The 21,398-nt window shown below is 38.9% G+C and overlaps 1 protein-coding gene across 1 annotated transcript in view; it reads right to left on the bottom strand.

Annotated features, from left to right (window-relative positions):
- Window positions 1-10,446, bottom strand: part of LOC130438350 (complexin-1) — a 36,465-nt gene extending 26,019 nt beyond the window's left edge. Inside the window, exons 1-2 of the mRNA XM_056770230.1 lie at window positions 10,214-10,446; window positions 9,180-9,292 (exon numbers count right to left, since the gene is read on the bottom strand). Coding sequence (XP_056626208.1) covers window positions 9,180-9,210 — 31 coding nt within the window. The 5' untranslated portion in view covers window positions 9,211-9,292; window positions 10,214-10,446. The remainder of the gene's footprint in view (window positions 1-9,179; window positions 9,293-10,213) is intronic.
- Window positions 10,447-21,398: the final 10,952 nt, after the last annotated feature.

Here is a 21,398-nt window from a genome sequence, read left to right as displayed (position 1 = left end):
CAGCTCAAGAGGTAAAACCTCCATTCAGAAGTAAGTTCTGAGTTGAGCTGTGTATTTTATCACTGCACCTTTTGGACAAGGTGAGAAAATGATCAGTTTGGCACAAATAGAGCGTTTTAAAATATGGTAAAAGCAGATCGTTTGAAAACACACAACCTTTTGCAGCCAGAGTGAAAGCCGCACCGACTTCCTTTTTATATTCCTGAGGTCACATTGACGATGAATGATTTTCAAAGAGCGCCACTGTGGGCTGTAACTCTCCTCCAGTGTCACAGTGCACACGCTGCACAATTCCATACACACCATTTGTTAAAACAAAGCAAACCCAAGCGTCCTTCCAAGAATAGATTTTAGTAGGTGTGTAACGACAGGTGAGGTATGGTGTGGAGATGCTGTATGTTACATCTTTTTTCACTGTATGTGTTGGGGAAGTCAATGTCTTTGGGTCATGAACCAAGAAACTGCAAAATCGTTTTCTTTATTATTATTTTGTCCAATGACTGTTGTTTAAATCGTTGATCAATGTGACTAAACGACATTGCAGTTTGTCAGAAACATCTTAAGATTTTACCACAGCCTTGTTTCTTCAGGGATGAGATTTTCTTTAGTGATTGTACTCCATCTGCCAGCAAATGTGGCGCCAAAAATAGCTACAGATGAACGTAGATACTCTCCTTTGTTCCATTCTGTCCTGTTCATGTTAGTCTTTTAAGACATAGAAGAATCATAACACGTTTACAAGATCGGGAAGGAATCTCCCCGTACCAGATGGCAAATGACGTAGGCGTCTGTCCATATCTGGGGAAACTGGGGTAATGCTGAAGATCTAGTTTCTCATGCATGATGCTTTAAAAAGCGTGCAGCCCTCCTCCAAGAAAGGAACCACTGAAGAGACCATGGTTAGTGAAGTGTGTAATTCGTAATTTTTTAGGTATTAAATTACTTTGCCAGTTGATTGACTAGCGAAGGATGGAAACGCTGTGGCGCTTATAAAACATTTGTCCGGCATGTCACTTCTGTCTCGAGTGATGGAGGTAAGAATCTTAAGATCTGAGTTCAAAAAGCATCTTGTTTGTGTGTATGATTTGAGAGGTAGACATTTTAATGCATGAATTACCACAACCTATGCTAAGTTTCTGAAGTTCTGCTGAACAATGGTCAACAGGCATTTTGGATTTGAGGAGTACTATTTATGATAGCCCACTTCCACCCAAACCAGTTGTGTGTGACATTCACCAGTTGTGTGTGACATTCACTCACGCATAGACCCTAACGCAACGTGGGAATTGATTATAGTCGGGGTTGGAGTTACTAATACATCACTCTTTTAGCAGGTGTATGTATTGTTGATATGGCCACTAAATCCATCTCTATGGTAATAAGGCTGAAATAGACATCCCATCAAAGAGCGTGATAGCCTAACCTTGTGTTACAGTCAGCACAAAGCAAACGTCCACACATACATTTCGTATCACACGTACACACAATGACAAGTGATGTAGTTCATCACGAAAGCATCAGATTGTTTAATGAACTTCCACATCAGTCTGTGAGGTCATAACTGATGAGAGATTTTTTAAAGAAGTGGTGACGGTTGAGGAAGCGGTGACCGTGGAATAGAATCAGTACTCACTTTATCAGCTGTGCTTTAGTTTAACTCTGTTGGGGACAGAAAGGCTGCCAGTTTCGTGCTGGTCCGTGACCGCCATTTTGGACAGTGGTCAAGGGCAGGCGGCTTATTGGCCAAAAGACCTCTGCCCTGTGCCAGCAAGCGGTGGAGATCTCTCACAGGGATACCGGATAGCAGCTCGGAAACCCAACTGCCAAGTATGGCACGACAAGGTTATCTAACTGATGCGTCAACAGTCTATTTTTTGCCTGCCGAGGTTCCGCATTAAGGACATGATGGGTGTTAAAGGAATAGTTTACTTAAAATTAAAGTCTTCATTTTAAATGGCATTTATGACTTTCTTTAGTCCATGAGAAATTACATTTTAAAACTTGCTTTGTCACTGTTTTTCATCTTATTACAATGAATGATGACTACAGATCATAGATGGTAAAAATAATATAGTAGCACCATAAAAATTATCGACTGCACTAAATTTCCCATTTTGTGGTCCATGAAAGAAATAAAGTCATATGCTGGTATAACAGCTTAATTTCTTTGACTGTTATAGCAGAGGGTTCAGGATTTGATTAAAAATGAGGATCAGGATTGGTCTGAATTATTCCTTCAGGAGTTAACTCAATAGCTTGAGATTTTACTTCAAGTCTGTTCAGTCTCAGGAGACGTGGGGAGTTTATTGTGTCTGGATCTATTTCTATAAAAGAACATTGCTAAATTAGGTCAAACGTCTTAAATCATGAAGCTAATAAAAAAACAAGGGCATTTTAAAAAGGTCCCACCGTGCCAGCTCGCACTGTAATCTTTACTTTGGTGAACTGGGATAGTGAGTCATTTTACATATGATAATTTCTAGGCTGCTTTATGGATGAGATTAACCCTGTACTCCTATCATAACACTGGAATATTACATCAGCAGAAAGTAACAGTTAAAGGGGTCATGTGACATGGCTAAAACGAATGGTATTGTTTATTTTAGATGTCATGCAATGTGTATACACAATTTAAGGTTGAAGGGGTACTGCAACGATGTGACATGCATTCTAACTTATTTTCAATGTTAAACGTGCTGTCCTCTCATGCTTAACATGGTCAACTTTTAAAAAAACGTGTTGGGCGTATGAGGTAGTATTTCTTTGCTCGATACACTCCCCAAGTGATTGTACAGGTTTCGGACATATAAAACGGTTTCGTAATGATATTTCCTAGTCCCTTATTGGATAATTCTCCCGGAAAAGCATGCGAAAGCAGGGAGAGCAGGAGTGAAACTGATGTCTGTGTTTTGTTGGCAATGTGCTTTAGTTCAGCCTACACACCCCCCCCCCCCCCCCGCATGCCGTGTATGATATGGAAATAATCGTACAGCTGTATCTATCTTTTATAACTGTGATCAAACTAAATACTCTTCAAAGATACGAAGTTTGCAATACTACTCTATAGGTACTCAAGATTAATATGAAATTGGCAGAAACCGTGCGTGTTAGGGCCACTTTAAAAAACTATGTTTTTTTCACATACTGTGCATGTTTGTATCTCTTCTTTGCCCCGCCTCTCTGAAACACGCAGATTTTTACAAAGCTCATTGCTCTAAAAAAGCGAGGTGTTCTATGATTGTCCAGTTAACCAGTGCATAGTGATTGGTCTAATACTGCAAGCGTGTGACGGAAATGTAACGCCTCTTACCATATTTGGAACATCAGGTTCCAGAACAATTGTACTGAAAGGTACGCCCACTTTACATGTGTATACATTTGGGCAGTCAAATCATACCACGAACAGACGTAGATTTTTGTGGGTGTGGTTACACGAGGCCTTCAGTAAGGTCTGGGTGAGAATTCGCTTTTAGATAGAATGCGTCTTTTTGCAATTTTACTTGTCTAATACATGCATGGGCAACTTATAACCCAAAAAGACACAGAAAAACACGTATTCGTGCCATATGACCCCTTTAAACAGAGAGCTTGTAGAACCAAATGTGAAGAATCAATTAAATAAAATGTCAAGCAGCTTTTTATGGGGCTGTCTGGACAATGTCAGGCCAGTTGAGTGGGTTTTAAATCATTGTATTTTTAATTTTTTCTTATAGGAGGAAAATGAGAATTTTTTTTAACCTCCTCATGAAATAATATATTGACTGTTATTCAAATTTCAGTTCATGAGAAGACGGCGCAGTATGAGGTAACAGTGCTGTAAAGCTGCCGTTCTGATCCTCAGGAGAAAATTGTCGATAATGAAGAGGAAAAAGAGGATGATGATAATGATATTATGATTGCTGATGAGCATAGCGTTTCATACGGTTTAATATCATCTGTCTGAATCAATGATTCCAAAGTTCAATGAAAGAGATCTTACGAGCAAACCACAATGTACCATACTTTAGATGTGAAAGGTTAAAAGCCATCTAAGAAAAATAAACATTTGTTAGTTATTTGCACATAGTCACTAACCATTAGAGATGAGACTGCAACTACCTCCAAAGTTTTAAACGTCCACTCCACAGGTGCGCCATTGATTTTAAGGGCATGTATGTTTAGCTACCCTCCCTTGGTCTAAAATGTGCTTGTTAATAAAGATAACTTCAGTGAGTTTTGTTGTGTTGAACTGGCGGTAAAGACCAGACGGAGCCCCATGGCATCATGTACAACCGGCCGGTCCAAAATCATGACTCATCCAATTTGACACACATGAATGCCCTCGGCAGACCTGACCTGCGGTCATTCTGGGGCCAGGGAACGAAAGTGTGCCATTACCTGTGTGTGTGCATATGTGTCACTACAGGTCACTTGGCAATAGAAGGTCATTGATTGTGGATTAATGTGTTGACAACGTAACCGATCGTTTACAGATGTGTAGCTCACGCTGCCAGTTGCGTTGTGGCTACGTGTGTCACAATGGCAGGTGTTTTCTCTGCATGCCATTGAAAGGGCCATTGCACACATGTAGTCCCTGCAGCTCAAAGCCAGAAACCTGCAGCCTGAGAACCTGTCCACTCGCTCTACCGTGTGTTCATCTGCTGACCCGAAAGAGAGTGTGATAATAAAATGGAGAAATAAATATGGAGAGGGAGAGTAGTGAGAAGGATGCGAGGGTGGAAGGTCAGGCACAAATCACAGCTGTTACTGTTTCTTACATTACCTACAGGAGGGAAAAGAGAACAGGTTGTGTCCTGTCCAGGGAAGTCATGTAGAACAGGTGTGTGTAGGTTTAGCAGTACTTGTAAGAGCTACATCTGAAAATGTCTTTCAAATATAGTGAAATATGTTAAACTTAAGTGATAAATAATGGGACATTTCTTTGTATGAAAGATCATTGTGTGTGAAAGAAAGAAAAACATTTTGAAAAAAAAATCTTTTTAGATAATAAAGACGGAAGAGAAAGAAGGAAAAAACATAAAGAAACCATGAAATAAGAAAGAGAAAGAAAGAAAGAAAGAAAGAAAGAAAGAAAGAAAGGAGGCAAGAAGTGAACTCTCTCTTTCTCTCGCCCCCTAAAAGTATTGACCCCCGGACAGTACATTGGCTCTTCTATTCTACTGCCCCTCCTCTGCCATGTTTCTCTCTCTCTTTTTGCCAACTCCAATGTGCTGTGTCATTCTCTTGAAAAATATTCATCGCCTTAGAGGCTCACATTACAATTAAAAGTTGATGAGCATTGGATTAGTCCACGAGCCCGACTCTAAGAGCTCCTAAAAGCCCCCTAATCTATTTTAATGTTCCTCTGATTCGGCCTGTAATTCAGATATAACATTTAACCCCACTTCTCTGAACAGAGGGCTGGTATTGATCTCAGCCAAGCGTGCTGCGGTCGCTGCATTTATGCTATCTCTCATTACATAGGTAAAAATCATGGCAGTTCAGCGTACAGGATCAGTTTCTGGGTCAGGGCATACATCAATAATCGTTGTTTCTGCCGCTGTGCAAACGGTGCTTTCTGTTGTCAGTGGGTTTCATTTATACCCACATTTATACCAGACACGCTTTCTCTTTACACAAACGTAACCGGAACTTGTTGATAGTGTAGCATTTGAAAATGTGTAAAATAATGTGTCGCTCAAGTAGCAGGGTGCTGAAAACAGTTGTTTTGAAATTGTTTACCTTTTTAAACGTGTGGTCTGATTGATGCCTTTGACTGTCTCTTGTGTTTGGTCTCACGCAACCTGCGCTGCATTTTAAGGATGCTGAGTTCAATTAAAAGAAGTTTGATGCATTCTGTTTCATTGTGCTGCACAGCGGCGAGCTGTTTTTTAGCTCATGAACGCTCATAAAATGCCCCTACTGTCTGTGTTTTTCAATTGTGTTTCAGTGCAGCGCAGACGATTTCAAGTAAGTTAATGTCATTTCAGTTGCTTTGCATTTGCATTTCAACTAACCCATGTTAATGTGTGACCCGTTGTCAGAGCTCCGTGCCAGACCCCCGCTGGGTGCGAGAGAGCTGACTCTGATGTGAAGGTGATCTCATTAAGGAGCAGGCTCGGTGTTCTGAATGATTAAACGCGGTTGGTAAAATGCATTCTCTCCAATTCAGAACAGCAGAAAAACAGGCAATGCTGTTTTCCAAGACAAACTGTGTGAATCAACCACATGTACCACAAATGAGACTATCAAAGCTAAGTGTTTATCACTTACTACATGTACGCATGTTTGTGACATTTACCGTGTTCACTTTTTTACAAAAGGTCTGATTTCCTCGCGTTCATTGAAGCACACAAGATGGTATTTGGATGGTATCGTGCTGGAATAATATGGATCATCGGGTTTTGCACAAACTGTATTTTTAACACGTGTATCTTAAGGCAAATATGTTTCTGATGCAAAATTTACTCCTAAAAAAGGTGTTAAGGTTGTAATCTAGATTTATCACTTCTATCAAGACTGATCAAATACTTCAGGAGCTAAACATCAATCTGTCTACCGGTATCATTAACGTTTCCGTTGTCTAGAGTCCTGCCTGTTCTACAAATGAATCTTTCAATTTTCACAGTTCATGTATCAACATATGAAAGCGTCTTATATTGTGTATATTTAAGTAAACCCTTCTCTTGCAGTATTGGCATGACCTACAATATCCATATAGCAGTTAAAAATGTAAAAGGTTTATGGTTTGCAATGTGTGTGTTTATAGCAGAAGATTGTGTCCCGTGCCTTTATAACACCGTAAGCCATATGCTTACTTTTACTCCAGTTCGCTGAGCTGGCTTTACCCAGAATAAAAGAGAGAAAGACTGAGAAAGAGAAAGTCAGGAATAAGAATCAGGAGAAATAAGAGAGATGTGAAGGGAGGGGTTATGTGGCTAAAGCTTTGATTTACTTTATGTGTTCTGCTTTGGAAATATGCATTTAGTGAAGGGAACTACTGCAAATCTAACGCACTACATACAAATGTGTATAGTAAATATGTGTCGAATAAAATCTAAAATGGCAGGTTTTCGTGAGAGGTAGCTAAGAAGACTTAACTGTTATGTGTGAAATTCTGCTGGAAATTGAAAAGTGTGTGTCCACGCCTCTGAAGGGTGGGGTTATGATGCTTCAGGAAAGCCCAGGGGATTTCTCACACAAAACTGTGATTAGTCTCACATCCGTAAGCTCCACTGCCTAGCCAGCTCTCCACCAACTGACCTGCTGCCTTTAAATCCCTTACGAAGACAGGCACACCTATATTTTCACCTCTGCCTGGGCGACAGGGTGGCTGTCAAAACCGCCACTGGCGAATGAAGATTGCCTGTTCCTTGATTTACAGGATCAATCAACAGTGGAGCTTGCAGCCACACCAAAAACCCCACAGGGCAGCGGTTTTGCACCGGGCCGATGCAGTAATGCATTTATGGATGCATCTCGGTGATGCAATAAAAGCTTCCCAAAAATACATTAAGTCTTTTCTGCCTACTTGGTCTAACTAGATACAGCAAGATAACAGCAAGAATCATGAGTGTGTACCAAAGAAGCTGCACATTGAGGACAGTTCTCGGCAGGCAGCGCCGGTGGTCCTGAAATATTCTAACCCTAAGCATTAAACTGCTTAAAATAAAGACTTATTATTATTGAACTGCAGGTCATTATTAAAGGCCTTAGGTGTGCTTTCTGTTGTAAAAGTTATACTTTTTATTTTTCATTTATAATGTTTGAAAAGGTAGACTTCACAGCATTAAAAACTGCTGAAGTGATGCGTTGATGTCATTTCCATGGAAACAGTACTGCCAGATTAGGGTGGGACATTTTGAATGGCTCCTCCTTCTTTTTAAATAGCCAAAAGCGTTTGGATTACCTCACAGCCTGGAATCTTCTAAATGCGAATTGTGTCAATGTTTTCGAGCACAATAGTTTGTCTTTGAAGGCTAATGCATTCATACTATAATGGCATTAAAATGTAACCAGTGATGACGTCATTGCGTCTTCTTCGAGAGTGCATAAAAAATTGTGATTGCTCGTCTTTCTTACGTATTTTAAATCACCTTAAACAGTGGCAAGTTACGATTTTATAGCATTTTATTCGCACTCGCAGATCCAAAGATGCAGTATTTATGTATTTTCATCTGTAAATCTAGATATATTTTGACAAATAAATAGAATAACCCAAAACAATCCATAACTAACAACAATTCAATTATGAAAATTTTAAGTTGCGAGTAAACGTGAGGTAGCATCTTCTCTTTTCAAGGGTGAAATCCCTTTTCACACAGCTGAGTGGATTTCGCTCATTTTTTTTTATCGATAAAGCAAGTGGACTAGGGCAGGACCCCCGTGGGCTGCTTTACCCAGCGGCTGGTTAATGAAACAGATCGTACGGCATCTTTTTATAGAACATCCCCTCTCATCAGGCGCCACAGTCCAGCCCTGGTGACACCCCTTGAGACTGGTCTGTGAATCTCAGTCTTCATGGGTCTAAATCCATAAAGAGAGCGATAGATAAAATCCTTATTATGAATGCAAAGGGAGTTAATGATGCTTTAGATGTTTTAATGCCAGATATTTATGGAATAAATGCATGTTTATGCAGTGCGCATGTCGATATCGGGGTTTAAAAATATTGTATGTGCCTTAAAAACAATAGTCATTAGCCTACCAAAATGGAAGTAATTAATAAAAGGATTATCAGGAAATAAATTATAGGATGGATGGTTTCAAAATATATATTAACAAATTGGTTTTCCAGCTGAAAAACGTTGATTCCATTGGGTTGTGATAAAACAACAGGCAGCGCGTCTGTACTGCGGCATATTTCGAAATGCGCAAAGACTCAATCACCTCTACATAGCGCGAGATAACCTCTGCAAACAAAATCTATGAAGGACACAAATACCAGCTCAGCAAATAAAGCATTTTCCGAAGCATCGCAAAACTTTAGTGTACAGGTTGGTGCAACAGAACAAGCAACACTTGGTTTTTTGCCATATGTGCGTTCCAATAAAGCGCATGACAATTAAGGAAGTATGTAAGCATATTAAGATATGCAGTCTTAGTAGGTTACAGTATATAACTCAAAATATGGTCAGTCTATTCCGCGTGCGTGTCTGCGGAATCAAGCCTGTTTAGAAACGGGACAATTTAAAACTTACCTCCCAACGCTTGCTTCATAACAAAATTCATGATGATGGCTTTTTATTCCTGCCTTCTTCAACCAAATATCACATTCAGGTTAAGCTTTTCAAGTAGTCCCTTGTAGCCAGATCTAAAATGTGAAACAGAGAATTACTTAATTGAACAAAAATACTAACATATCATAACTTAGTTGGTATAAGCTGTAACAAAAAAACAACGCCAACCTACATCGATAATGATTTAGTGCACAATACTATGCCATAAATAACGACCAGTTTATTAGATTCGCACGTGAAGGGCAATAAAGGTCAATATTGCTTACCGTGCATACAGTTCACACCAAGAGCGGAGTTGTGAAAAGCATGCATACGCTATAGCATTAGTGGACTATCAACGCTTACATGTAACACGTACGCTAATAAAACAACATTCCTCGTATCTCGTAATAATTCAGACTAATTTCGGCTGTGGGAGATGGGAACGGTGTGTGCAATTAAAGTAAATCTGCAGGGTGCATTTGTTCTTCTCGAGGGAAATTGCCTTATGACATTGCAACCCATATATATCATATTAACATTTGACAGCAAAACAATCCTCCCGATGTAAAGACTCAAATCTAGGAATGTAAATTGAAAGTTTTGTTTTTCCTTTTATTAAAAAGACTACTCGATCTGACAATAGGCAGTGAATCTGTGTGTAAACTTTCCTTTATCCATCCGCGGCAGTCCCATACGTGAGCTACTCTCCTTCTTTCTACTCCCCAAACAAACGTTTGCTGATGAATGAATTCACTTCAGCGTTGCAAGTCCCAAATCACCATGTTGTATGATGCCGATCTCTAAGTGCCTATATACACAACTAATTACGTGTAGCTCTAAACGTCAATAATATTTACTCCTGTTCACCATACGTGTCAAAAAACACAAGCACTTCCTCGTTCGCGGAGAGGCTGATTTCAGCACCATTAGTGGCGGACAGCTCCCGCTTCCGCTCCATCCCACCAAAGCGCGCAAACGCTCGCTTTCCACAAACGCATAAAGAGCATAATTACCTGTACGACGATTTTTAATGTTCTCTAAAAGCCGATTAACTCCCAGAAATGAAACTTCAGCAGTAATGATGCAGCGAGGCTCTAACTGCTTGTTTCTAACATCTCCGGTTTCCAGGCAAAAGAAGGACGTCCTTGTTTCTGGTGCACGGAGAGGCAGTGAGTGTGTCTGTAAAGGGGACTGCAGCTGCCTCTGATAAAGCCGCTCGCTGAATCACATGGAAAGCTCCCATCTGAAACGTCCCACGTTCAGAGTGATCAATTATTAACGCAAGCCTGCTTCACGTTTCCCATTACGCGCGTGCGACCCTGTTCAACGCGATCCGTAGTTGTGTAACGGTGTTTTGTTGTCGTACTTAGTGATGTCTGTGCTTTTGCGATTTCAATATTATTCCAGTTGGGATGATCTTATTTATGCATCGTGCCTTGGGGGATATAGGCAAAGGTCGTTTCGCACAAATGGGACATGCATGGAGCGTTTCGTATGTAATGTGTTCAGTGTCACAGCTCGCGTTCACCTCGATTCGTCCTTGGGTTTTTCTAAAGAGCAAAAGGCTGTTATGCGACTACGCACGCCTTTTGCCCGCCGTGCACGGGGTCGGAAAGTGTGGCCAATATGTTTATTCCAATAGCGTGATGGTGGTTAAGTGCTACAGCTGCTCCTCGGCTTTCAATTTGCATGCTAATTCTGTTGAGTACAGTTATGGGGTCTTTAACCTCCAGGTTTTACAATCCAGGAGTGAACAATAGTCCACAATACTCTTACTTCAGATTGAGGGGTGTTCTGGCCAAAACATCTACTAAGTCTGCCTGTCTGACATGTAAAGCAACTAGAGGTTGTTTTTCTTTGTATTGGCAGGTTTATACAGCCTAATACATAATTATCAGCCTAAAAAAATCAAAATTTTAAATGTTTACATAGATTATTTTATAGACATAAAAGTCATGATTTATAGCAGATAACACAGATTTTTAAGATAATACTTAATTGTTTTTGCTTACAGTAAGTATCTAACAGCTGTGGACAGGCATGATAAAAATAGCTTCATCTGGGCTAAAATGGTTTAAAGAATGGCATCGACAAATAGATCAGTCACTGCTGCCTTGTGTGCTTTGATGTGACAAGCAACAAAGAAAATCCTTTTGTTTTTCTAATCTTACTTTGTCAAATGCTAAGTAGGCGGACATGTTTTAATAATGTGCCTGTTTTGAGATTGACATTAAAAATACTCCTGCATTTTAAGAGCCAACTGATCTGGAACACTACAGACACACATTAGCATACTGCTGTAAAATATACAGGTGACTAGAGGATCGTACAGTGATATTTCATTTTTATGGACTGGATCATCCTTGTTGCCCCGTGCACCTCAATATTTTATTAAGCTTTGTATTCAAATCCACTCGTTTGTATTGATGCCAAGAGTGGAAATGATTCACATATGGGGGAGTGAAGCCTGGTAATAACCTGGATTACAGACTGCAGTGGGTGTCAGATTCCCTGGGAATTTTGAAGTTGACATTTTGAGACATTTCGCCTCCTACCGTGCAGTTCCAAACAGCACTGAAGGAGCGTTCAGCCTCAATCAAAGTTGTCACCCACACAAACAACACTAAACATTGCCTAAACACTTCACTTTTCCCATAATAACAACCATACAACAGCGATTAAAATTGTTGTAGTGAAGAAGTTGTTGAATTTTTCAATGAAGGATGTCAATGCCATTGTTGTTAATTTTGAGACCTGCTGTTTTTTTTTGGTTTGGGTTTTAATATATTAATGCACGCTGAAACCCAGAGTCCTTGAATTTGTTCTCTAAATTCGAAATGTATTGTCACATCTGCATGTTTAGTCGTCTCCCTCGTTTTAATCTGTGCACATTAAAATGTAAAATGGCTTTGAGGTGAATTTAGTTGCGTTATCAAAGCAGCGTGTCAGTATTTGATTGCTCGTCTCTATTTGTTAGTTTGTACGGGGAAAAGTAGGAGATGGCGTTTGTGATCACTATCCGATTCGACAAATTTATCATCAGTCTAATGATGATGGTTTTGAGAGATTTAGACATGTGAAATAATGAAATGAGTCCAATATTTGCTAGAAATAAGTTTATTTGAAACAAATTTGATTGGAGTAAAAAAACATTATTACATTTTCATATTTATCAACACAGATTGCACTGGCATATAATGACAAATGACCGCAAATCAATTTGTTATTGAGTAAACAACACAAGTGATATTTCACCAAACCTCCTCAAGCATGGTGTTGCTAAGCAGACCACTTTGTTTTAATTTTTTAATCACGCCGTAGACTATTAATGGAACAGCCTGCACTTTAAATTAATATTAACCAAATACCAGGCTGCAAAATTGGCTAAATTATGAACCGCAGAAACCAAGCCACCCACACGTTGTGTATTATAGCAGGTACTGCATTTTACAGCTTTCAAAAAGAAGACAGAGATAGAGAGGCAGAGATGCTGAAAGTATTTACACAAGTAATGGATGTTCTGATTCATACAGTAATTCTAAAAAACAACGCTCTTATTCTGAATGTTAATCTCTTACATAAAACACTCTAATACCGAAGACATCCGCAGTCTTCTTAACCCATTCTTCTATGTCCCTTATTATTCATGCGTGACAGTATTTCAGTTGCCAGGTACCAAATGTGTGGATTGTTGAGGTTTGAGGAGCCACAATCTGAAAACAAGTGTTCTGATGGTACCCTGCAAGGAAAAGTAAAAGTAAAAAAACACCCAAAGAACAGGAGGTGATACAAACAAACCAGCACGCACACACAGGCAGAAGTGTATGCAGGGCAATTTGTTTGCTCCCAGAAAGAACTAAATTGCACTGAGTAAGCGCAGTACTCCATCTGCACTTCTATTTGTTGTTATTTCTCGGACGTCAGCATACAGGTTTGCAATAATGACCGTGGGTAAGTGGAGACTGAGAGACCTGTGAATAGAACGATCACAGTTTCCATCCCTCCCAGTTCCCTTCGCGTGCCTTGTGAGAAGATGTTTTCCAGGCAGTAGGTTGAGGAGAGAGAATTAAAGTGATAGTTCACCCAAAAAGAAATATTCTTTCATCATTTACTCACCCTCTTGTCATTTTAAACCTGTTTGACTCTCTCCTTTCCTCAGAAGAAAAAAAGAAGATATTTTGAAGAACGTTAGTAACCGGCACATATTACCTTGCACTGCTTTTGTGTCCATACAAGTAAATGGGTGCCAGCACTGTTTGGTAACATTCTCAAAATATCTTCTTATGTGTCACAGGTTTGACATGATAAGAGGCTGAGTAAATGATGACAGAATTTCATTTTTGGGTGAACTATCCCTTTAAGTTAGAAAGTGTCATTTTAACTGTAAAAATCTTCTTTACACCCCTTAAACAACACCTGGAACCTAGCAAAATACCTCGAAACTGGAATCTAAACATCGATCGGATCATGTGATGCGGACCTCTATCCTTGAGGTATGAAATAATTACTAGATAAAAATCCCCACTGATCGTTTCCCGTTGGATTCCAGGCATTTCTGAAAATTGTAGTGTTGGAACTTTGAACAGTTAAATGATAAAAACATCTTTAATTATAAATGCTCTGTGTTTTTATACCCTTGAGTACAATACAAAGGATTCAGTAAACAAACCCGCTCGTGTCTCTGAGGCAGTGACGTCAATCCTTTTGTTTACACTGTTCATGCAAACTATTGGATGCACTGTCTCCGTTTAGAGTTGTGTGTGGAACAATTTGTCATTGTCATTAGCCGTACCTAAAAGGTCATTTGGTGATTGGTTAACGTTATCCTAACATCCGTTCAACCTAGGTGACACCAGTGAAAGAGGATATTCTTTTAGAGGCGGAGCAAGTTAATACATATTGAGGAACAATATTTTACTTTAAATTAGATTATTTTGGACTGTTGTATCTCTAAGACTTGCATTGGCATTCAGTCTTTTTATGGTCTCCTTTTTAATGTTTCTCATATTTTGTGGCTTACAGGAATAGACAGCTATACAGATAACAATGCTATCTTTGGGCCACATGTCTAAGTGTCTAACCTTAACATCTCTCTCTATTTTTCCTCTGTGAGTCATGACCTGGCATTTCAGCCAACGGCCCTAATGATAGGACTGATTCAGCATCATTACAGGTACCTCACACACACTCACATACTCTACTGTACCTATTTACAACAGGACTGAATGTGATTCTCTTACAGACTTTCTCTTTCCCTGGAAATCAGCCTGAACTCTCCATAGTTGACATCGAGTTCTTGTATACACACCGCGAGCTGTTCTCACTGTGTGTACTGGACACACATTACCGTTCCGCCTTTTTATGTACTGAACCCAACAATGAGCAATATTCTCTCATTCTGTCTTTCTGATGGGGACACAACATCATACGGCTTTGTTGCAACACGTCCCCAAATAAGTGTCTCAATTTAGTAATTGACTGTTTCTCTTTTTTCCTCCTTCTCTTTTTCGTACTTATTATATCTACATCAAGGCTTGATCGTGAGCCAGACTGTCATGTTTTTTTTCATTAACGGTGTCATATCCATGCACAGGCGACTGCATGATGTGATCAGAACATAAATGGAGGATTGGATCCCAGTGGGCGGAGCTGCCCTGTTATGGTTGCTCTGATTGGCTGAGACATAGGTTTGGAAAAATTGATAAAATATTTTGTAACAGCAGCACGCAGCTTAACCCGGCTATCGCAATTACCTTCTTCTACAGGGAAAATTTCCAGAGAAGAAAAGACTGCTGGGAAATTTGGGGTCACTGTTTTTAGTGTCAAAATCTGTTTGCTGTATTTAAAGGTTTTCGGGCACTTGTCAGATGTAAGGTGAAATGACAAATAATGTAAACAGCCAAACATGACTAAATAAGATAAGCACAGAGTCTGTGCCTACCTGTCGCTTAAAACTGTTGGCATTGCAGCTTGTTGAAAGTAATTACATAATCAGAAAAAGAGTGCTGCTCTGTGGAGTACAGGTACCATTAACTGCCATATTTTGTTCACATCAGCAGATCTGCCCAAATCCCTCACGTACAATCCAGCAACCCTAATGTCTAGTTCTGTTCCACTGTTATAGCAAAGGAAAAGATATGAGCCAAGCATCCTCTCTGTTTGAACAGAGAGATTTTTGAAGCAAAAGACCACCTTGCAGATGTTTCCATTCAGTTGAGCACTATTTCAGCACTGTGTATGACTAAATATACATGATGGTCTGGGCTGGTTTATGCCGATAGTGTGATGATGTAGCTGGCAAATCAGTTCTTGTTTAAAAACCAGCATGTGCTCAGTTGTTCCTTTAGTTTAAAGAAATGCTTTTATATTAAATGAAGAGTTCACTTGCTAAAAACAGATAATTATGTTTTTAATTTTTTTCCAAAATATATTTTTTATTGTGCATTCTGAATAATAACAATCAATCTGCATTTGGGTTGTTTTGACTAAGTATTAATATAAAAAATACAGCTAACTTAGACAATAAAACAAAATAAAAACATGATTTTTGACATTGTAATGCTAATGAACTTTTCAAATATAGATGTCAAAAATGTGTTTCTAAAATAATTATTATCTTTTTTACCATTTGTTTTTTGCAGTGTTAGAGCATTACTACCAGTCACAGTCATGTCTGTTGAGTTCATGAATGTTACGGCCAATCAGAGGCGTTAAAAATGTTCATCTAAACTGATCTCTTTCAGTATTTTCACTACGATTAAGAACAGTAAGTCAACAGCTCATAACCTATTCACCTGTTTCTCAACCCCATTATAACATTTCACATAACCTAGTGACACAATGCCAAAAAAGAGTAAGGAGAAGAATGCCATGACATCTGTTACTAACTAGGGAGTTTTTTATTCCCATCACAGGTGCTGAAATGAAATATGAAAGTGTGAATTAGATCAGTGGCCGGGTGACCCACTCACAGTCCTCTAACATTAATTATCTTTCCCCAGACGAAGTAAAATGTTAGCGGTGAGACTGATCGTCTATACGGCGGAGTATGACTCAAAATATCAAGGCGGGAAGCAAGTGAAGAAGCTAATTATATTCAGAAGTAATTTAGGGGAAGTAATGAATAGTTAAAACATTTCTTGGAGCACAGGCAGGTTAAGAAGGAGTCACTTTCTTGGTGAGATGATAGTTTGGACCTTTTCCATGTGAAGACAAGGTAGCATCAAAGTGCAGCGTGCTATCATCACACTGAAAAATGTCAATTAGATCAATTAGAACGGCGAGAAGATGAGGAATCAAACAACACTAGTGAAAAGGGAGAAAAACAAAGGCATACATTTGCAGAATTCTCAGTGGAAAGCATGTTCAAAATGCCATTTCATGTGCACATAGCATCATTAAGAACAAGCCTGTGTATTAAAATCAAAGACTAGTCGGGCAAAATTATTCCTCCTTCATGAAATTCTAAGTCATCTTCCATAAAGATGGCAATCCCAGAATGCACTTTGTGACAACATCATTATTACAAAAATCCATCCAAGATGGAGGACGAGGCAAGAGACATTTAAATGATAAAAGACTGACTATATTGCCCAGTATCTGTGTTTCTATTTTATACTTTTAGGATCATTTATTATGGAAGTTAGGCTAGATCTTTTAGGGTTCTTATTACAGCTTGTGTAGACAGCAAGAGAGCTCACTAGTCTTTGCAATAGCTGTTACAAAAAAAGCAGCAGTGAGAAAAACCACATGAAAATAAAAAGGCAGAGGGGTCACCGCTCAGTAAGCCTTGATAAAAGCCTCGGAGTCATCGCAAACCACGCTCTGATTTTAGAAGAGGGACATGATGGTATTCTGCTCCCTAATGAGGGAAGCGAAAGGCCTCCAGCATCTAACGCTCTGTCCCTGCTGCACACTGAGGCCTGTCACACTCTCTATTACACACACACATTCACAGAGACAAAGAAGATAACCAGGAAACCTCTCACAGGACTGAAATTGCTCTGTGTCATAGACTCTCACAGTCTCAATGGGGCCCCTCATATAGTCCCACTCATGGGTCTGACACCAATGACCGGTATAATGACTTCACCTCTAGCCTTCAGCCTGCAGACTTTTTTCAGGTACAGTATGTGAAATGGACCTGTTGTACAAACAGTACGGCCTGTGTTTTACATCGGCACTATAAAAACCCTCGGGCTCGTGTTCGACCTGAGGATACAATGAAATGTTGTCTTACATCAGTGGATTGTGGTCAGGCAATTGCATTACTCATTTGCTCTGCGCATTACCGCAGGAGGACTATAGTGACATAACAGATTACAGCAGGTTCTGAAATAATTTGCGATGATGAAAGAGCCTTTCACCGAATCTACACCGGACGCGGCGTGATATGGCCCCACATATAGCTTGCTGCTATATGTTTGAATCTTGGCTTGTGATTGTCGTAGCGGTGCAGCAGGCTTCAGAAACCCTCCTCCTTCCCCAGCTCCACCTGTATAGATCGGCTACAAGGTGATCAAGAATGCTATACGGGGGATATTTATAAATGTTACATATGCAGCAGCAGCATTATTTACATGCATACAGCAGCATGTTGTGGATGTATTGGCAGCAGCAGCGTAGCAGATCTATTCCTCCAATATCAAATACATTTAAATGTAATTTACACCATGCTAAACCCTCCAAGAGTTGTCATGACATAAGTTGTTTTCTTTGCAGTATTTGAGGTCTGAAAAAATTGAGAGCATCTTTTCTCATGTGGTCTAATGGCATATATTGAATGTCTGAAATTATTTTGTAAACAAAAATATAAGTGTTCAATCAGTTTCTTTCATAAAAGAAGAGAAATCTATATGATAAAATATAGATTTTAAATATATGACTAGAACTAAAGCATAGCAAGATGACTGATTTTATGCCAGGGTTACTTTTTCAGGTTTTGACCTATTTTGGACGGTCACAACATAAAGTAGTTTTGATGAGTTTTCTTTTCACATATTTTCTAAAATGTCAATTTTGAACGGTTGTGTATTGATTCATGTTGGCTCACAGCCACGGCAGGTCGTGTGACCTCAGAAATCTGCATACATCACTTTTAAAAACGGAGAAAATTCATCTATTTTAACATCCTCTTTTTGGTCACGACCTGTTATGTAGGATATTCGTTATCTGAATCTTAATTTGTTTTTGCAGCAGATGTGATTTAGACTTAAAATCTAAATACAAATCCAGTAAAATAAATAAAAGAACAGATGGAGTTTCCACACTGGGGGAAATGATGCATATAAGCTTGTCTGTCTTGATTGCTCTTAATTGTCATTATGCCTCACTTAAGTGTCACTTGACATGAGAGACAGTAATTTGTTTTATCTCCGTGTTGAACTCCACGTCTCTTTCTCCACCTCGCAGATCACAGCGAAGGGCCGTTTGACCTCTCAGCTTGGATAAACTCTCAACTCTGCATGAAACACTTCTTTGCTGAAGATCTTCACTCCCCCAGTCCATCTCCATTGAAGATCAGGTATAAAGCATCTCAACATGTTTAAAGACTTTAGTCTTGGGCAACCTACAGGCGTTCACAGATCATTTTATGGAAGCTAACCACTGCTGCCAGTGTTGTCTATCAACATGAAAGCTGTCTTCTTAGTAAAGCTTTAGTTGTTGACAGATTATTGCAGCCAAGGAGTCAAGGTTTGGCTGGAAAGCTCGGCTCTGTTAAGCCCCTGCTGGTAGATGTCATAACTTCACCATCTGGCTAAATAAAGGATCTGTTTCTATTGATGACCATTTACAAGAATGACTAAAATATTATTTTGTGTTATTGCTTAGAATAGAGACACATAAAAACTGTTATATTCTTATTCAATCTTCAAACTTGAGTAGATCTTGGTCTGTATTTTACATTCTTTTTCATGTTATTGTAGAACTAGTTTGTAGCGTTTATTGCCTTCTAAAATGTTTTAATGGTGGAAGGATTGGGTTTATGGAATATCTTATACAAATGTCATTATTATCAATGCTAACGTCCTGATCGTGTCCATTTTGGTCACATTACAAATCTTAAAATGGTTCATTGTCTTCTTGTAATTACCAAAATTAATGTTGGTGATAAATATGACTTGTTGTTTGGACTTGTTTATTTTTTGCCATGACAAGATTAGGCTTTGTTGTACTGTTTGATTTGTATCTTCTGGTGCCATAGTGATAGAAAGATTTACGTCCTAAATATTTTCCTCCTTTTAAAAGATAGAAACCAAATCACAGTAACAGTAGAACGGATAGATCGGTGTTATGGTGTCTCAGAGGGGTCACTTTGTTCGCTCTTATGAATACATATTGAATGGCCAGAGGGCATACAATACTAGAAATCCAATATACGGACCATGTTGAGGGGAAATGAGGCCGCCGATAAGAAGGTGAGATAATAGCGTGGAACATATAAAAAACTCCCAAGCTGCTATTTCAAACAAAATTTCACTCCAGGTACTGTGCCTATGACCTGTGGGGTCTTCTGAGAAATGGGTCGTATGCTTGAACCTGAGGTCTAGAATGTTCAAAGATGCCGTACTGACACCTTCGATTAAAAAAGGTGAAAAAATGATTGGCACTTTTTTAATGTCCAGATTGCTGACACTCTGACTCAGTGTTGTCATAAACTCCGCTTTTAAACTTGCTTCCTTCTCTTGTAAATATGAAGCCTACATCAAAGTACAGCATCTGGAGCTTTAGGATTCTCCCGTATCCAAAACTGTAATTTTATCTGCTTGGAATTTAATTTAGAAAAAAAGGTGTCTAAAAGCCTTTGCAAGTGATAGTAATGCATTTTGCTAATGCATTCTGTCTCATGTAACATGAATTGAACCTTCATATTTGAATTCGCTTCCTATGCACAGAGCATAAGAGCTATTTATAGCTAAAGAAGTTTCCTAAAATTTTATGAAGTGTCACCTGAATTAAAAATTTAGATTAATGAGCATGTACATTAGGAGGCTTTTGCATCTCTGATGTGAGAGAAGACGGTTTGAAACGGCTTAAATGTTTTATTTAAAATAGGCAAAGCCTGTGCGTTCCTTCAAGGCAGTTCATTTTCACATGTTGTTGCTGTAGTGTTTTTGGTCCAGCTGGTGAGCTCTTATGTGATGGGCACGATTTAGAGCTGCGCTGTGGGAAAAACCCTGCTGTCTTCACAATCTGCGTCTCAACATTGAGGGATTGAGCCAGACATCCCGTGTTTGTAGAAAGTGTCTCACTTTGGGTACAGATTTTTCTTTGGTAGTCATTTAAAAGTGATGTTCACTCAAAAATCGTTACCTTCACTTCTAATGTTTAAAATTTGTGCTGTTATACTTTCAAACAATTATTTTCAAGTTTAGTCACTTTATTCTCTCCTGCACCTACTGAGGTGCTTGCTTTGTTTACATTTGTTTTAATTTCTAATTAAACAGAAGATTGGACATATTTAGTGGCTCCTTCCCCTTAAAATAGCAAATTACTTTTAGTTTTCGTGTTCTGAATTGTGTGAAGTTTTGAATGCTTACTGCTCCTAAATGCCAATTTTGTCAATGTTCGGGAGTGCTGTCATTAAAAGATTAACATAGGTTAGCATATTTGTACTAAAAGCCAAAAAAAACTTTAAAATCTTTAAAAATATATCCCCAGTAATCAGGAATTTACAGAATCCTAAATTCTAATATCAGTCTCAAGATGACCACAACATGGCAACAGTGACGGGGACCAAAACTCCAATCATGAAGAAATGAAGTAGATGTTTCCATTAACACGCTTTTAACGTTTATGCGTTTATTAGGAAGGTCCTCTCTGTTTTACACTTTTTCCTCTTTTGTGTTTTTCTTTCCTGTAAAGCTTCTTTGAACAATTCAACATTCTAACAAGCACTATAAAAATAAAATTGAATTAAATTTGATTGTCTTCTGGGTTATTAATTAAACAGTTCTCTCAATGAAAGGAATAATGTCAAAAATGAAGATTTCGCTGAGTGGTAAATTCCTTTGCCTCGCTCTATTCTATTAAAACCAGGTTACGTAACCAGGTGAAACCTTTTGTCATTTTGACTACATGTGACAAAAAGCTGCACGCTGCCATTGTTCATAACTTCATCTTTTCCACATAACCACAGAACCCATAATTACTCAAATGTGGCGAATCCATTTCAGTCCTTCGTATAGTCTCTCAGCC

The sequence above is a fragment of the Triplophysa dalaica genome, chromosome 16 (genome assembly GCF_015846415.1).
Source record: "Triplophysa dalaica isolate WHDGS20190420 chromosome 16, ASM1584641v1, whole genome shotgun sequence".
Classification (NCBI taxonomy): Eukaryota; Metazoa; Chordata; class Actinopteri; order Cypriniformes; family Nemacheilidae; genus Triplophysa; species Triplophysa dalaica.
Note: the sequence above shows the minus strand (reverse complement) of the source record. Positions and strands in the feature narration are given on the sequence as shown.